At 27.3% G+C, this 19,304-nt stretch overlaps 2 protein-coding genes across 8 annotated transcripts in view; one reads left to right on the forward strand and one right to left on the reverse strand.

Annotated features, from left to right (window-relative positions):
- Positions 1–19,304, reverse strand: part of LOC105258875 (steroid receptor RNA activator 1) — a 31,977-nt gene that overhangs the window by 12,513 nt on the left and 160 nt on the right. The window contains exons 1-4 of one of the 4 annotated variants that reach the window (XM_011270423.3): positions 3,412–3,517; positions 3,135–3,317; positions 2,470–2,994; positions 2,156–2,345 (exon numbers count right to left, since the gene is read on the reverse strand). In XM_011270423.3, the coding sequence (XP_011268725.1) occupies positions 2,156–2,345; positions 2,470–2,974 (695 nt within the window). In that variant the 5' untranslated portion in view covers positions 2,975–2,994; positions 3,135–3,317; positions 3,412–3,517. Of the gene's footprint in view, positions 1–2,155; positions 2,346–2,469; positions 2,995–3,134; positions 3,519–9,846; positions 9,975–10,151; positions 10,255–19,304 lie in introns of those variants that run through there. The other 3 variants (XR_889776.2, XM_011270425.3, XM_011270426.3) reach the window with 3 other exon arrangements.
- LOC105258874 (aldehyde dehydrogenase, dimeric NADP-preferring) lies at positions 4,735–19,152 on the forward strand. Of its 4 annotated transcripts, XM_025415193.1 has the most exons (13): positions 4,738–4,900; positions 7,543–7,639; positions 13,344–13,378; positions 13,539–13,682; positions 13,838–13,933; positions 14,046–14,267; positions 14,900–15,063; positions 15,176–15,406; positions 15,529–15,729; positions 16,023–16,138; positions 17,683–17,818; positions 18,002–18,155; positions 18,793–19,152. In XM_025415193.1, exons 1-13 carry the CDS (start codon positions 4,859–4,861, stop codon positions 18,805–18,807), a joined length of 1,653 nt encoding a protein of 550 aa, XP_025270978.1. In that variant the 5' UTR covers positions 4,738–4,858; the 3' UTR covers positions 18,808–19,152. The 4 variants fall into 4 exon arrangements, with proteins under 4 accessions (XP_025270977.1, XP_025270976.1, XP_025270978.1 ...); XM_025415192.1 differs by lacking the exons at positions 16,023–16,138; positions 18,793–19,152 and adding an exon at positions 16,972–17,087 and having other exon boundaries at positions 4,735–4,900; positions 18,002–18,253; XM_025415191.1 differs by lacking the exon at positions 18,793–19,152 and having other exon boundaries at positions 4,737–4,900; positions 18,002–18,251.

The raw sequence follows: 19,304 nt of genomic DNA on the forward strand, positions 1-19,304 counted from the left end.
GTTGCATTCTACGTGCGAAGGAAATCAAAATTCCATATCATCTTCCGGAATAAATAAACTTAGCCTTATGATGCACCTTAAATGCCATTATATAATTACTACTTCCACAACTGTCTATCTATAAATATATTGAAAATCGTTGTTCTTGCTAAAAAGTTTTTTATAAAAGGGAAAACTTGAAATACACACAGTTCGACGATGCCAAAATAGTATTAAATAATGAGGAAGTGTTTGTAAAATAACAATAATTAATATACAAGAATAAAATAACCATTGCGGGTGTCCGAAATATAGATTGATATGCAACGATAGTTCATGCCCATGATTATTTTATTTCTTTGTTGCAGGCACAAATTTATAAAATTAAACAAATGCGTACTTTGTGAACATTTCTCAGATGCAATTTTTATAAAAAATTATTTAATAAATTATTTAATGACACAAAGCGATTGCGCGATTTTTCGGGCGAACGAATCGTTGCATAGATCCCTGTATAAGGAGGAAAAAATCTGAAATCTGATTAACAGAGATTAATTAATTAGCGAAAAAGAGGAGTTACGATTGAAGATAGAACGACGGTGAATTAAGAAAGAAATAAACGTTGAAGAGTGTATTTTTTCTTCCAATGCCAAAAAGATGCCATTTTGTTTTATACAAAAAACTTTATGAGAAAACCCAGAAAAAAAAGAAATAAACGGGCGAGTGAAAAAGAACGGAAAGAAAGAGAGAGAGAAAGATAGAGAGAGAGAAAGAGAAAAGTGCGAAAATAAATTTTTTAAATAGTTTATAGTAAGCGTATGAATGTGTAACAATAAAAAAATAACAAACAAAAAAGCAAAACTAAATAAGTCGATGTATATGTTCCGCGAAATCAATTTTACACGCTTTATTATTGTATGATTAATGGATTAAAATTAGCGTAATACTATATTGTCATAATTACAAGCAGAAAAGTGAACAAAATGCAAAATCGCACTTTCTAGTGTTACCTAAAGACCAATTATATCACATCGATTAACATTAAATTCTAATCAATTAAATTTTCCTTTACTCTCTTTGTATAAGTATTATGATACTATTTACAGGCAAATAGCGAGCACATATATCAGTTGAGTTTGAAATCGATTTGTTGATGTAATTCACAGATGCATGTTGTAAGGATTGTAAGGTATAGCGTTACATATACACCGACCATATATGTGTATATATATTTTTGGATAAAGCCATGAAAAAATTTTAAATCGAAATTCGGGCGGGGACGTGCGAGAACGTGGTCATTTCTCGATGAATTAATAGTTTTTCGCCAGATTGGCCGAGATACATTCTTCCTGAGAGAGAGAGAGAAAGAGAGCGAATGAAAGAGAGAATGAGAATGAATGAAAGGGAAAAATAAATAGTCGAGAGAACCTTCACGCACGTCACTTCCCAATGTATTTATGAATATTTATTTACGTGAAGAGTGGAAAAAAATTTAATATATTGACGATTAAAGAAATGATTGTAAGTTATAAGCGTAAGTTTTCTAAGAGCCATAACTCTTGTAAAGCATTTTTTGTGCGCGGTAGTCGCGACACGAATCGAAGCAAAATGAAAATGGAAAACAGCGAAAGCAATGGAATAAAAGACTCACTTTGGACGAAAAATAAATGAGGACGTTTCAAGTTCAGGTTAATAATAAATTTCGTTCAGGATGCACAGAGACGCGTCCACTTAAGATTGAAATATGCTTAAAGTACGATAGGGAGTATATGATATGTATAAGTAATAAAATAAATGATTTTAGCTATCGACTATTATCAGCATAAGAATACATTTAGACAAAAATATGTGGTAAGACAGATGTAATTGTCCTTTGTGAATATACATAAGACAGAAATGAAAAATACAAAAAACTTTTATGAGTACAATCGCTCTCATTTTTATTCCTATAATTAATTCCTTAAGAAATCGTAGTGAATGTATGTATATATATATATATATATATATATATATATATATATATATATATATATGACAATGTATATGATGCTATATATGAAACTATATAATGCATTTTCTATAAAAATATCGTATATAGTCGAGTATATAGAATAACAAATAAATAACTTTTCTACTCTCTTTTTTTAATTCTGTACTTATTTAACAATAAACTCACTTTTTCTTTAATTCAACAGATAATAGAGGTGACTGTTCTGGCTGTGAGACATTAGAATTCTCACATTCTTTTTTTAGTTCGAAAATAATGTGCCTAATAGCTGGTATCCAGGTACGACAAGCAGTTACATGTTGCGTCATAAGAGCAATATGGATCTTGTTGGCTTGTTCAATATCTTTCCTCAACAATGCTGAAAACATACATTACTTGTTAAAAAAAAAAAATATATATATATATATATGTAGAATTAATATATATATATTTAATACCAATATATTTACATCAACATATAAATACAAAGATCTTATCAATACCTTTCGATATATCCAAAACACTTCTGTGTATCATATTATTCAATTTATTTTCACGCCAATCAGTTTCCATGATATCTAATCTCTTCTCTATTTCTTCTATCATATTCATCTCCATCTTTTGTCCTGTCATTACTGATTTTAAATTGGTCAAAACTTCTGTAAGAGCTTGATCTTTATCAAAATCTGAGTCCAATGTCATTGTTGTAAATTTTTTATCCATAGATGCCACAAGAGGCTTATAGGGAGCTGTAGTTATCGTAGGAACCATCGAAGATTGTAAAATGGGAGGAGTATTTGACGGAAGAGATGAACTAACTTTTTCTGCAGTAGAGGTCTGTGAAGATAATGGAAATGCCACTCGCTTGTTCAAGAGTTTCTTCGTTTTAGAGGAATTATGCTGTAAAGACAGTGCCCACTCTGGTGGATCGTTCCAACCAGAATCGTAAGAAGATGGCAGTGACTTTTGGCTGGACACTGTATCATTTGATGAGTTTTTTTGCTCCATTTCTAGGTTAGATTTGACAGCTGGCAAACAAGATGAATTAATTTAAATGAAAAATCAAAATGCAGATCAATTTCAGAGATTCATAATATATGTGATCAAACAATGTATAGACTATTCTTTGCTATTAATCGAGTTGAGATCCTGTATATCTTTCGCTTACCTGCTTGCCGAGTCGAACGAAATTAAAATTGACAAATTTTTATATCTAACCATTACATGGCTTTCTTTATCGTGCGATAATATTGTTTCTCATATCGATCAAAATACGTATATACTATTTAACCTTCTATTGTAATCTTTCAATCATTTAATTACAATGCGCTTTACGTGCGCATATTTCCAGCTGTTTATTTAAGCAATAAAACGTATATATAAAAAAATCACGTTCAGTAAATACAAAAATATAATCAATCACACAAATCCCGTTGTCATATTACTTATTCTCTATTTCCATTTTATCTCTGTCTCGTCACTTGTCATCTTCGTTACATTGATGCCAGAAGCCAGAATGTCCACGCTAGCAACACGCAACCGCGAGTGGAGGGGGTAACGGTCATATGAGCGATTCATGTGTCCGTTACCCCCTCCATTCATGGTTGCGTGTGTAGCCATTGATTTAGCGTGGGCATTCTGGCATCACTGATTACATACATTGCATGATCACGTGACGATACGTAGAATCAGAGAACAAGTCTTTCTCATTCCCTTGTCTCACTCACTTGTCACGTGTGAATATGAATGGGAAAACAATGCAAAAATGAGAAATGATGAACAATAGAAAAGCAAAGAGGTAAATAATTCGACATGATTAATACTAAAGAATTTCAAGTAACGTGCGTTCGTAAATGAACTCGAAGCGTTTCTATCCTTCTGACTTTTAACGATATGTTTAAAGGCACCTGCACATAAAACGCGATAGTTGTAGCGACGAAAAAGCGATGCGATAATCAATCGTCACGTACCACTGAATCTATTTTTAGAACGAAAAACGAAAAATAAAAAACTGACTATTGTGTGTAAGACAATAATTTCGTAGGCTTACCGCGACATGTGCGCATAAAGGCTCGTATCGAATTACATGAAGATTAAAGATTGAACCAATCGGAAGGGCGAGAGCCTTTCCGAAAATTCCTTTGTCCTGATGGATCAAATTCCAATTTTTTTCTCATTCTTCAACGCGCAGTCTGATACGGGTTTAAGGTCATTAACGAGAATGATGAGATTGTGTTTAATTGATAAATCTTTCAGAATCATTCTCGCATGAAAAATAATCATTGAAATCTTTGAATAAGATATATCTGCAATGATTCTGAAGAAGATATATTTGGCTATTTTTATTTTGTGCTTTAACATCTATATAATATTTCGCAAGTTGTGTAAAACCACGTTAGCCATTCGTATAAATAAAAATATTTGTTTCGAAAGTACGTGAATCTCTGCGACACGTGAGATCACGTAGGGTCATTATAATGATTATTCATGAAACTTGCCTTAGAGAGAAGTCGAAGCTTCAACACAAGACATTTAGTGATTGTGCGCTATGCACTGTTATATTTACTTCTAAGTTTACTGGTTAATATTTTATTAGTTTTTTTGTGGTTTTTAATATAAATTTTTATATTATATTATTTATATTATATTATTTCTCGTATTATATTATTTTTCGTATTTTAAAAAATATTAATTAGTAGCACTTAACAAATCTTACATAACTTGCTTATATTCATATAATATAAATGTGAAGAATTTACATATAAAATCACGCAAAGATTGCGCTATGTAATTTTGTAGTTACACCTGTATATAACAGAGAACCTGTATATAATAGAAAACAAGTTGTTGCTTTGGTTAGTGATCAATCTACGTCTACAAAGATAAATAACGATGAGCGGAACAACGACACCTTGTACGGAATCTGTAGACATGGTGAGTTCTTATACAAATAGTCATAATATCAGCTGATATTTTTGACTTCTTGTGACCACGTGAATACATTTCATCATACTCGATTTGCCGAATTTTGAAGTAAAATAATGCCAAATTATAACCATGACGATAAAAATATATAACAGACATTTAAATTATTTATATAGTTCGAATTTCATCAATCATTTTCTATTAAGCGCTACTAATGTAATTTCGAGGTTTGATACTATTAAACATTATAATATAGCACATAGATTCTTACATTTTAATTGTCGATTCGAAGGACTCAAATTTTAGAACTTTCAACAGAGACGTTATAATAGTATTAAGGTCATCTTAAGTAAACGCGTATTTTAAAATATCCTTCACGAGTAATATTAGTGAAAGATTCGTATTACGTAATTCGTAAAAGTATGTTTGTGCAATACCTAACGAAACATTTGTGTGTGTTCTTTCGGTATTCTTTAAATATTTCACTTCTTAAGGAATCGTTAAGCTTGAAATACTCTTAAAATGTCACGCAATTTTAGATTGCGATAATGATCACAAATAGTACGCTCACTTGACTATGATTTCATTATAAATGTATGAATATGATTACATATCAATGTACAATCGCGAATATTTCACTTCTTAAGGAATCGTTAAGCTTGAAATACTCTTAAAATGTCACGCAATTTTAGATTGCGATAATGATCACAAATAGTACGCTCACTTGACTATGATTTCATTATAAATGTATGAATATGATTACATATTAATGTACAATCGCGAATATTTCACTTCTTAAGGAATCGTTAAGCTTGAAATATTCTTAAAATGTTATGCAATTTCCGATTGCGATAATGATCACAAGTAGCACGCTGAGTTGACTACGATTTCATTATAAATATATTAATATGATTACATATCAATGTACAATCGCAAAGTTCAAATTCCTTTAAGGATGTTTTGTATGTACAATCCCAGCAAAAAGTAGCTGAAATTGACGAATATATCCACTTTTGGTGTATTTTGAGTTAGCTACAGTGCAGAAATGTATTTTTTAAATATTTATTGCGTTTTTACTGAAATATTCCGAATTTTGTTAATCGAAATAATTAACTTTTGGCAGAATTTCGCCTTGTGTCAGATACATGGCTAATTTTATTAAATATCTTTTTAACCAGTTAGTACTTGTATAATATTATTTGATCAAATATTTCCTCTGTATCTAAATTACACTTTTGCAAATTTTAAACAAATTCTGAATATTATTTCCATGTGTTTTTGTTATTTGAATCGACGTGGTTATAGATTTCCCATAAGAACACATGTTAATTCGGTGCAAGTTAAAATCCTTATAATTTGTGAACGCTTTAGTGACTCGATTTAAAAATTGTACTGAAGATTCTGAATATATGAAAGAACATTCTGTACAATTTTCATTTCAAATTCTCAATATTTTGAAAATAGGTACGAAACATTTTTAAATATTTATCAAATGAAAAAAAGATATCAGGTTCTTTAGATGACTGTGAAATATTGTAACATAAGTTTATATTAAATTATATATTTAAATTATAAAAAATTATAAGAGTCAATTTCTTGAGCAACGAAATAATCAGAATTTTGTTAAATAACAAAATAATCATATTCAAACGATAATTATTTTAATTATTTCCAATCCTTTCCGCCTTAATGTGCACATGTGCATAATCTCTGAATGCACATGCGCATAATCTCTGAATAATGTAATAATGTAATTGATTATTTTGCATTATATATATCAAATTCAATTTTAAAAATTATTATTTAGATATTGAAAATAATGATGTGAGATATATGGTATAATATTCTTGTTATAATATGCTATTGTAGCTCTTCTTATTCTATTGTGATTTTCAGAAAATTACCGGTATAAGAAAAAATAACAAATATATGTATTTCATAATACGACACAAGATAAAATGGTAATTTATCTGTCATTTTTAATTACATTATAACGACAGTACATAATAATTAAGGAAACCAGTATTTATTTTAAATCTTAGCATTTAATATAAGCAATTTTTTACGTAATAAAAACTTGTTCTATATATTAAGACTGTTATAGACTATCATTATTCGTATGATTGAGCACTGAATGTAGTATGAGCATTATAAACCACATACGCGTAACTTGCACTTTCGACAAGGAAGTGAAATGGCATGCGATAAAAAGACTAGGAGCTCTCTCTATTTCTCTCTCTCTCTCTCTCTTTCTCTTTCTCTCTCTATTTTCCACTTTCCAGATCGTTAACTGCGATTTGATAACTATATACGTGAATATGTATCAAGTATGTACAATAAATTGAAAAATTCTTTGAAAATATATTTAAAATAGTAATTGTCTGCCATTGTACGATTTAAATGCTGATAATTGTACAATGATTAAACAATTTTTAAAATATATATGAACGCAAGCTAATTACTATCATTCATTATTGTTTCTAAAATTTCTCTAGTGTATATTTAATATAATGTATATTTAATATCTATTTAATGTATATTTAATATATGTATTTATGTACATATTTATTTAACGAGTGAGTCAGAGATAAACAATCTGACAAAATATATTTATTGATGAATTACTAATACTCGTGATATTTTGCATTTAGGATGATGTAGTATTGGAGATTCCGACAGATACCGAGCAACATTCCGATGACTGCCGCATTAATATGCAAGAAGTTGTTATAAATGTTTCTGAACTAAGTAAGTAATTCTTTCATAATTTATTTTACTAAGGCTATAATCTTAAATTATAAGAATAAGATATATATATATATATATATATATATATATATATATATGTATATATATATATATATGTGTGTGTGTGTGTGTGTGTGTGTGTGTGTGTGTGTGTGTGTGTGTGTGTGTGTGTGTGTGTGTGTGTGTGTGTATAGGATACAAAATTGAATTACATTAGTAAAAAAGTTATTATTTCTTTAGCCTTTCCAAATTTATTGCGAAAAAATTGTCATAATTTAACATTTACATAATATAATAATTACATTTTTGAACAAGTTTTTTTTGTAAGTAAAGATCACCTTGGCATAAAAATCTTTCATCACTTGTTCTTTCACCTTGGAACGATAAATTAAAAATAGATGAGACAAAGTAAGGATAAATTCACTTAGCTATATGTATAACTAGAAAATTACATATCTAACAATAAATGGAAGACGAACGTGTAATTTTCTACTTAGCTACCGTATGTCACGCATAGATTATTTACTGATTGACATTGATTTCTTTCTATGAATGTATAACATTGAATTTTTAAATAGAACAATCAATTTACTTAATTGTCAAACAAGGATAAAATTTATAATTATATAAGGATAATTGTGTGATTCTGTTATCAATTTACTTAATTGTCAAACAAGGATAAAATTTATAATTATATAAGGATAATTGTGTGATTCTGTCACTTTTATCTGTAAAAGATAATTCTGTAAAAGATAATTCTAAAAATTAAAGCTAAAATTTTCAAAATTTTTAATTTTAATTTAGAAAATTCTGAAGTCCCAAAAAAAGAGAAAGAGAGAGGGAGAGATATGAAAAAATTTACGATTTGAAATTTTATGCGAATCTTGAATTCAGAATTGAATAATTATAGAAAATCAAATAATTAAATATGTACACTAATTCATACAATTGTGTGTAAGTGTATATATTTTTAAACTACTTTTCACAACAAGTTCACACAGCTTTAGATTAAAAATTAAAGATTTTGAAAGATACTGTTTTATATTCCGAACTATCCCCACCACATATCCTTGAGCCTTTCGCATCATCAACTCACCTTAACCAGTCTCGAATCTGACAACCTCGAAACAACACTTGTGATATAGAGTATCTATACGAGAAATTAATAACACACACACACACACACACAAGTGCTATATTATCTCAAATCATTCAACATCTATTCATAAAAGATCTTATTTTTTTTCTTCTATTATTGGTCAAAAAAAATTTGACGATATTAATATAACTATTGTATTACTTAAAAATTAATAATTGCAGTAACGAAAAATTATTCGATATTGATAAGAGATATTGCTTAGAATTTACTTGCTATAACGAAATATTCTAGTTAAAGATATTTTTCTGTGAAATGTCGAATGATACTGTGAATACATTAAAAGCGGACTGTGTAAAAATACATGTGCATCCAGTACCACGGAATAATCATCACAATGGTATGCCTTTTCATATTTGAAAATGATACTTTAGCTATCGTTCAGCAAATATATTCTCAGATCACATTTTTAGAAAATATGTTTTAATATCTTCGAATTGCTTCTTCGATTTTAGTTATGAATTGTGCTTAAAAAAAATTCGATAAAAAAGGATTATATAAAACTTGCAAAACCGCCTAAAAAAATAAAATGATTGTAGTATAATTAATGTGTATAATTAATACGCTTTTTTATACTTGATGTAATATATAATACTTATCATACAAAAAGAGAATAAGAAATTTATCTTAATATCAAAATATATTTATTACTTCCAAATTTTAGTGAAATCAAGATTTTCAGGAATTAAGTTTCAAGAGAATAATTAAATAAAATTAAATAAAAATTTCGTTCATTTAATTTTCAATGTTTCATGTAATTTTCAATCTTTAATTAGCATACTTTTAACTTGACACTTTAATTTGACACTGAATTATTTAAGTCTCGAATATTTCTTTGAGAATATCTAATGCATTTCTTCTTATATAAATATAGAATAATAAAACTGGTTTTTTTAAACTCATTACATAATAAACTTCCTTCTAAAGAAGGTAAGTGTTAAATCGTTAAATTAAAAAGTCAGTTAATAGTTTTGTAAAGGATAAGGTAATTAAATGAAGTTTCGCACCAAGAAAAAAAAGATCTTGCAAATTATAAAAAAAAGAAACTTACTTCCATATCCAGGTGAAAGTACGTAATATCTAAAGAATGTAATGCCCTATAAGGAAATGCACGTGTGAGACTGGTTTGTAGATAACTATCCACCCCACAAAACTTAAATTTTCACCCTTCACTTTTACTCGGCTAGTTATCCGCGAACTAAGTTTTAACATGAACGTCCTATGTTCTACATTTTATGGCATGGTAATTTTGACAGGTGGTACCCTCTGACGACGGTTATTAATAACCACCTACGACTTTTTTCTCAATATTTATTTATCGATATATATATATATATAATATACGCATGTATGTACCTTCAGTCACTTCTCATGATCTTGAATCCTCGAGCATCTGACACTTCTTAGTTGCAACATTTCTCACTCTCGGCGCTCCTTTCGCTCCCTTCCTTCTGTTTTTCTGAAACACGGAGATAACAGAAGATGAAGATACACTTTGTGCTCCTACGTTGCATTTTAGAACTTAGTCTATAACGTGCAATTGTACGTGCTCGTGCGACCATTGAGTTGTGCCTTGTCAACTTAACGATTAGCTCTAACGATTTATACGAAATAGGAAGACAGCAAGTACCATGATGGGTAAGACCAATTGCTATCGATTTTCCATAATTCGCGTCAAAAGTACGGATATATTATCGTTCAAATAATCTAGTAATAATGCAATTTTAAAATTTGACTGTGCAATATTTTTCCTTCATATTTTTACATAATTGTTTCTTGTGAATCATGTCATTATCATTTGATTGATGTTCTCGATGGCCATGAAATGACGGCACGTAGTCATTACGTATTACATTTCAAGTTCCATTATTCCTGACATGTTTATAACTGGTTTTTTGTGAGTTTAGCTCCAATAGTTGAGACTTCTCAATTTACGTATCTCGATAACGAGAAACATCCGAATGTTATCTGCATACAAAATAAATTCTAGTGTTATCTGCATACAAAATATATACATAACGTCTTAGATCATTCCTTTACATCTATATCGATTTTCGTTTCTTTCTCTCATTCATCTAATAAGGATATATTTATGTTCTTTAACAGAAGCGTGATGCAGCACAATATTATTTCTGATTCTTTTGTTTTCTTTTCCTTCTGTCATTTCGTAACTACAATGTACAATAACACAATAACAATATTGCAATACAGTAACAATATTGCAGAACACTAAACTGATAGATGACAATCTTTTTTAATATATTTATAAATATTGTCTTGTAATCTTAGTTTTATTTATAAATGTATAATATTAAATAAAATAAATATTAATATTTAATGAAATAAATATAATATAAAATAAATAAAATAAAATAAAATAAATTTATAATATTAAAAATGATTTTAACAATTTCTATTTTTTCTCAAAGTTTCACCTAATTTTTAAATATTTTATTTTCGATGAATTTTTTAAAACATTAAATTTCTTATCGAAATAGCTTAATCTTTCAATTTTTTAAGGCTATTTGAATCAAATTTAACTTAATTGTTGATAATTTACAATATGATATGCAGCAAATTAATTTAAAAATTTTTAATATATTAATAATTACATTGTACATTAGAAATTTTGATATCGGTGTCATCCTATAAGTTAATCAATTAGTATTGAGAATTTAGTCAAGGTAGTAACTCTTAGCTTAAGAGATATATATAGGAAAAAGAAAGTAAGAAAGTATTATAAATTAATATTTTCGAGTGAAATAGATTTTTGATTGCCATGAGAGTGATTTTAGACCCAATTTGCGACTAAAATATATGTTTGAAAGTAGATTTTGAACTGATTAATATAAATAATGTAAAGTACAGAAAAGTAAAGATCTGATTAATATAAATAATGTAAAGTACATTCGATTTCTTTTGCTATTTTAGCTTTAAATTACAAAAAATCTTTGCCATGATTGATCAAGCAAATGCTTTCTATTTATTTCAAGGATTAATTTAATAATGCAATAGTAGCTTAAGAATTTATATCGTCATTAATCGCTTTCGGAGCAAACATATTTGCTTCATTTGAAAACATTATAATCAGTCGTTTATATTCAGAGTCACATTTGAAGATATGCTGATGGTAAACTGACAATGATATGCATTATTCAGGAATAGATAAAGCTAAAAATATATGTAAACGTTTGGAACATATTTGATTACGATGTTGCATTATCATATTATATACATCATTATATACATCATAATCAATGATTACGATATTGAGAAATTTGTATTCATCGAAATTAAATCGATTTCAACATTTATAAAAAAGTCTTTAAAAGTATTTCAAAATACCTGTATATATTTAAATATTTTAGCTATAGTTTAATCTTTCAATATGCTCTCAAAATATATGTACTCTATATTTAATAAATATTCAAGGTTGGCGGTTTTATTGTTAAAATGCATTTTACTTTTAAACGAGATACATTCGACTGATTTATTTCGAATCGCAATAATAAAGCCTTTATTATTTTTTCTTATTTATTCTTTATTTACTCGCTGTTTTACATTCAAATATATACACATACATTTTACATTTCAAATATATTAAGGCTAATTACTTATTTATAATTTTAGTAATTTCATTGTTTGCGCATTTTTTTATAATATCTTTATAGTCTTTATAAATTATTATTAATAAATATTATAAATTATTATTAATAAATATAATAAATTCTTTATAATCTTAATATTTCAATATTGTAATTTAAATAAATCATTATACAGGCGCCAAATAATTAATTATGTGAATTAATTAAAATATACTATTGCTCACGTAGCACATATTTATAAATGTAAAAATAAATTTATCAATATTACAAAAATAAATAAAATAAAAATAAATTTTTAAAATTAAATATGAAAATTAATGAGATAATATTTGCATTTCTTTTTAACAAAAACTTATTTTGTGTAATTTTCTTTAAGTAGATTTTTTCGATATTAAATTGCTCTGCAATACTAGTCATTTTATCAAATATTTATTAAAGTGAAGATTTATCGAAATTAATTAAAGATATAAGAATATAAGATATTGTGATATGTTAATGTCCTTATTATTCTTTTATTGAAAGAGTTCTTGATACATTTATATAAAAGCTATTTATTAAATAATTCAATCTTTATAAATTTGGATTCAATTTTTTATTTAAAAAACCGAAATTCAAGATATGCCAAACATTCTATCTTATTATTGTATGCGTTTTTTATAATATATATAATTCAAAATGAATTTGTATACGATATGGATTTAGCATATAATTCGTCGTTACTTCCGTAACTTAATTATATATTTATGTTTCATTCATTTCTTATATTTATAATAATGTGAATTTGCAAGGTTAAATCAGTTGATGTGTAAATCAATTTAATTTACATATATCTTTTTAATATTTAAATTAAGGGTGTTAATATTTAAATTAAGGGGAATATATTTTTAACTTCGCTGTATATTCCTGAGTCATGATTCGGACGCCGAATATTTATTTGTTTCAGCAAATGGTAAACAAGTGTCAGAAAATTATGCTGATGTAAGTACTTTATTGAACATATTTAAGAGAATTATTATTTATATATGCTGTCCTTGTATTTATAATTTAAAATAAATTAATTAAATCTGTTTAATTATAAAAAAACGAATTTTAAAAGATGGATCAGCATTGTTAATAAATTATTAATTATTTATAATAGGTAAATCAACGATTGCGGGATGCATTTAACAGAGGAAAATCAAAACCGATAGAATGGAGAATCAAACAATTAAAGCAGATTTTACGTATGATAACGGAAACTAGCTCAGATATTATAGCAGCATTAGCATCAGACTTGCATAGGGTATGATATAAGAAAAATGATAAAAAATTGCGTTATCTGTATATATAAAAATGAAAAATCTTGTGTTATCTGTATCTTGTATGAAAAAAATGATGTCACATACGATATTATCTTGACATTATTTTAATAACAAATTTTAATCGATAATTTTTCAGAGTAAATTTGAAACGTACGCTTTAGAAATCGATTATATAACTCAAGAAATCAAATACATGCTCATGCATATTAAAGAATGGTCAGCAACAGAAAAGGTAATAATTATTTGTATTATTTTCTTATTCGAGACGATCTTTTGATTTCCGTTTATAAAATGATTTCAATGTTCATCTGATGAATGTAAAAATTTGAAATTTATTCTTGCAGCCATCCAAAGGATTATCGAACCTTTTCGATTCGGTGGAAATTCGGAAGGATCCCTATGGAGTTGTATTAGTTATAGGTGCATGGAATTATCCTCTTCAGCTAAGTCTATTACCTATGATAGGTGCCATGGCAGCTGGAAATTGTGTGATTTTGAAGCCCTCCGAGGTAGCTATGGCTACAGCGAAATATTTGTACGAAACTATTCCGAAATATTTAGATATGGTACGTAGATATGCTGTTTTACACAAAATACTCACAAATTCGGAATGTTAGAGAAATAATAGTAGAAAAATTAAGCTCTAATAAAAATGTTTGCAATTTTTTTGTGTTAAATTGTAAAAATAAGAGAGAAAAAAGAAAATTTTTGAATATAAAAATACTTCAAAATTAGCCAATTGCAAATTGTTAATATTATTATATTGTAAAATATTAATGATTGTATACTATTGATGCGTATACTGACTTACTAATGCTAGAGCAAAGATTAGTTATCTTTTTATGTATATTCTCTTTTCTATGAATCATATACATTAACAGTAATAAGATGCAAATAAGCAGATAATGTTTTTTCCAGCATGAATTGCATAAAAAGCATGATTACATCACTATGGCTGCGGTCAAAACTGCACTATGAATGGTCCGAAACATCATTCTAACTTTATTTTCATGGAATGTAGAACAAAGATAGAATGATGTTTCAAAGCATCCAGAGCGTCTTCCCGACCGCAGCCTATATATGCAATTCGTAAATGTTTAACTATAATTTGATTTAACAATTTTAATTCTACTTTTATATCTAAAATGATTGCTCGAAATTGTAAAGATTCTTATTATTTATCATTTATTGTATACAGGAATGTTGCCATGTAATATTAGGAGGAGTCCAGGAAACAACAGAGCTACTCAATCAACGTTTCGATTATATTTTTTATACCGGATCTTCCATGATTGGAAAAATCGTACGGAATGCTGCCAATAAGTACCTGACACCTGTTACATTGGAATTAGGTGGCAAAAGGTAAATGTAAAAAGCTGATTATATATGTAAATGCAAAAAATGCAAATTTAGTTGCATTTCTCTTTCTTTCTCTTTCGTATGAAATGCATTAAGCAACGATGGAAATTTTTAGTCCCGTATACATAGATAACACAGTGGATATGGCGATGGCAGCAAAACGTATTTTGTGGGGCAAATGTATAAATGTTGGTCAAACTTGTATTGCGCCTGATTACATTTTGTGTACAACCGAGGTACAAAATAAACTTGTTGAAGAAATTAAAAAGATTCTAAAGGAATGGTACGGCGAAAATGCACAAGAAAGTCCTGATTTAGCACGCATAATCACAGATAGACATTATCAGTAAGTTTATTTTACGTACACGTAATCAAACTTTCTGATCATTTATAATTTCTAAACTAGTATTTAATATCTCTATTTTTCTCAATTTGATTAAATCAAACAATTATTTCTTTACTTTTTAGGCGACTTGTCAGTTATTTAAGTGGTAATGGCAAGATTGCCGTTGGTGGCGATACAAATCCTACAGAGAGATATATCTCGCCTACAGTACTCGTTGATGTCAAAGCAACGGATCCTATTATGCAAAATGAGATATTTGGACCGATATTGCCTATAATAAATATTGATAATGCATATGAAGCAATTGAATTCATTAATAAGCGGTAAGTTTTTTAATTGATATTGTAAGTATAAGCCAGAAGAGATCCGAGAATAACGCAATGGATACTTTCTTCTAAAATAACGTGTATTTTTTAACGCGACTTTCCCTATAATTAAACATTTTAATCCGAACCTATTTTATTCTTCTTTTATAATTTCATTATCGAATAATAGAATTTTATTTCAATCTTCAATATTTGTAACAAAAAAAAATACTCATGCGCTCGTGTTTTACATCGATGAGTTCATTGTTGCATATGAGAAAGGCACGAAGTAATTAGTTTTTCGCATCTAGTGAAAGACCACTCGTACTATACGTATTTTCCATGAGCAAGAGGGTGCAAGATTTAATTATAGACCAAATCTCCAGCGGAGCTGTATGTGTCAATGACACGATATTGCAATATACCGGTGAGTCCGGATTCTAGGTGATGACATTGGAATTGTTTCATTATTTATTAAAAATTTTGGAAAAAAATCGTGAAGCAGAGATTAAAGGAGGATCTTCTATTGTAATTCTTTCACAATACTTTTTCCTCGTGCTTGGAATGCCTACCTGTGACAATGACATTGTACATATTTCATCGAAATTAATAATAATCTTTCTTTGGGGAAAATGTGGAAAATAATTGTAATGTTTAGAAAAATGCGCATGAATCTTCCAAGTTGCTTAGAAAGAAATGCTTTTTTATTTTTCATTTAGAAATGTATGAAAAATGTATCCTTTCCTTATCTTAAGAATAATACTATATACTCATTTCTTCTAGTTTTATGTGGGATAAAAAATACTATTATTCTACCAAATCAGATTTCTCATTTGTATATATGTATATAAAGCTTACATCTATGCATGTACATATAAAACTTTTCTATTTTTATTTATACACATATTGTATATAAAGAAAAAGAACTGCAAATCCATCGTTAAACTGTAAATTTTTTTTATAAAATGGAACACACCTAAAAATGATAACAATTATTATTAAGATATTATATTCAAATACACATTCAATATAATAACTGTTTAATAATAGTCTGATTCAAACAATATCAGCTCAATCAGTACAAAAATAAAAGATTTTTAATGACTTTTGCAAATTTAATAGTATAAAATAGTATAAAACATAATTTCAAACAAAATATTCATTATTACTGTGTATACAGCCACATTTACGTTATCATCCCTGAATTATCAAAAGAAGATACAATAATGTTCTTAATTCATTAATTATTTAAACACACAGGGAGAAGCCATTAACATTGTACTTATTTAGCCAAGATAAAGGAACTATATCTGTGATTATAAATAATACATCTAGTGGCGGTGTTCTTGTCAATGATGTAATATTACATGCAGCAGGTATTTTTACATAGCTTGTGTTGTAAAAAATTGTTATAAATTCTGTTTGAATTTTGGTTATTTTTGGTTATTTGGTTATTATTTATTTTTTTAGAAATATTTTTCTTGTTATTTAATGTTTCTTGTATTAATTATAATTTTTTGTTGAATTGTGCTGGGAAAATGGTATATGCACATTATGTAGAAGCAGTACACAAAGAGATGCATGTATATGTATATAGGAAGTGCACGTTTCAATATATGTAGGAATTCTTATGTCAAAGCATTTCTATCCTTCCGTAATCTTTCTGCACTATTTTTATTCCATTATTTATTAGTTTAGTTTATATATATATATATATATATATATATATATATGGTATATATATTCGCACAAAATATATATATATATATACATATCATAAATAATATTTATATAATTATTCCTTTATTTCTAGTTATTTTTATATGCATTAAACATAAAAACTTTAAAGTTAAAATTGATCAAAGTGGATGAAAAAAATAAGAAAAATAAAATATAATACTAATAAACTAATAAAATATTGTCATTCTCATATTATATTTCAAAAACTATCATTATATATTATATTCTCAGTTGAGACTCTACCCTTTGGAGGAGTAGGAAATTCTGGTATAGGAGCCTACCATGGAAAATATACATATGATACATTTACCCACAAAAAAGGTTGTTTGATCCGGAATTATAATAAATTTGCAGAGATATTAGGAAAGTAAGAGAATCTTTTTTTTTATAAGTATTTATCTTGCATTAAAGAATAATTATATATCATAAGTTAATATCATAGAAGTTATATATCATAGAATAACATATTCTGCAATAATTTATTAATCAATGCTTTAGCTCTTCAATATTTAAAAAAAAGAACTTTTTCAAAAGAAAATACGTTTTTCAGGAATCGTTTTTCGCCATATTCCGATAAAAAATTGATGTTGCTTAGACATTTGCTTGAAAGAAGACCGGGAATACCTGGCGCAAAATATTTGCCATACGTATTGATGTTTGGCCTTGGAGTACTTGTTACAATTGGACTCAAGGCTGCATTTAAGGTACAACGAGTATCTAATTAAATTTTACACACAGCATTGTAAATAGATTTTCTGCTTTAATTATATACAATTCATGTTATATTCATGTTTTATATAAATGCTAATAAGAATAAGCAGTCTATATATGTTATAAAATTATGTAATGAATAAAACATTTATTTAATCAATGGTATAGTTGAGAGTGGCGTTGAAGAGTAAAGAAAAATGCAGAAAAAAATCATGATTTTTAAAATATGGCTTTTAAGATACAGCAAGAAAAAGACAAAATGTATAAGTAAATGTTAATATTATTTTTTTTTAATTTGATTACTGATATAAAAAGTTTTGCATTTATAAATTTATTACATATATATGTAGATGTTTTTTAGAATTCTGATCTTCCTTGAATATGAATAATACATCAAGTTTTAAGCATCAAATGAACAGATATTTGATATTCAAGAAATAATAATTTATGCTAAATCATTGCATATTGCTATCATATTTATTTTAAAATAATTTAATCAAATTGTTAATATCATTCTCTCGAAAATTAACTCTCATGGCAAGATACAACTATTTTAAATCTGTTAATAGCAAAATATTCCCAACAATTCAAAGAAAGAGTAAAAAAGAACATATGCAAATATTGTTACAGGATCAGGAGGATTAATTTTAACATGACAATACCATGCATTATTTAAGAAACACAAAATGTACTTGATTTCTTAATATGCATTTCTTGAGTTTTATACACTTACACTATACATTTTACAATTAAGCTTATAATTTAATGGGCAATATATACAAATTTTTTATACAATTGCTTATGGGTTTTACATATATATGTGTAAACATATTGTTTATGTATTATATTTGTTTTACACATTACATACATGTACAAATATATCTGATCCTTTTGTGGATCATGGGGAAGATTGTATTGATAGAAATAAGTACTCTTAATAAGAAATAAGTTTCACAATGAGTTTTAAAATAAATATGATTAAATCTTTAATTTGCACATATTACTCTGTATTCTTTTTACACATACATTCTTTTATATCTCTTAATTGATATCCATATCTTCTACAAGAATCGCACATTATTTTCAATATAATTAAATTACTAGTATATGCAAGTTATATTTACTAGTATATGCAAGTAATA

Source organism: Camponotus floridanus, unplaced genomic scaffold (genome assembly GCF_003227725.1).
Source record: "Camponotus floridanus strain SB8 unplaced genomic scaffold, Cflo_v7.5 scaffold115, whole genome shotgun sequence".
Taxonomy (NCBI): domain Eukaryota; kingdom Metazoa; phylum Arthropoda; class Insecta; order Hymenoptera; family Formicidae; genus Camponotus; species Camponotus floridanus.

Bases quoted from the DNA above. Each gene is read 5' to 3' on its own strand.
- LOC105258874 (XM_025415192.1), top strand. From the start codon at position 4,859: ATGAGCGGAACAACGACACCTTGTACGGAATCTGTAGACATG. The intron at 13,934-14,045 runs GTAATAATTATT...TTATTCTTGCAG, and splicing joins AATGGTCAGCAACAGAAAAG to CCATCCAAAGGATTATCGAA. The intron at 17,819-18,001 runs GTAAGAGAATCT...TACGTTTTTCAG, and splicing joins TTTGCAGAGATATTAGGAAA to GAATCGTTTTTCGCCATATT.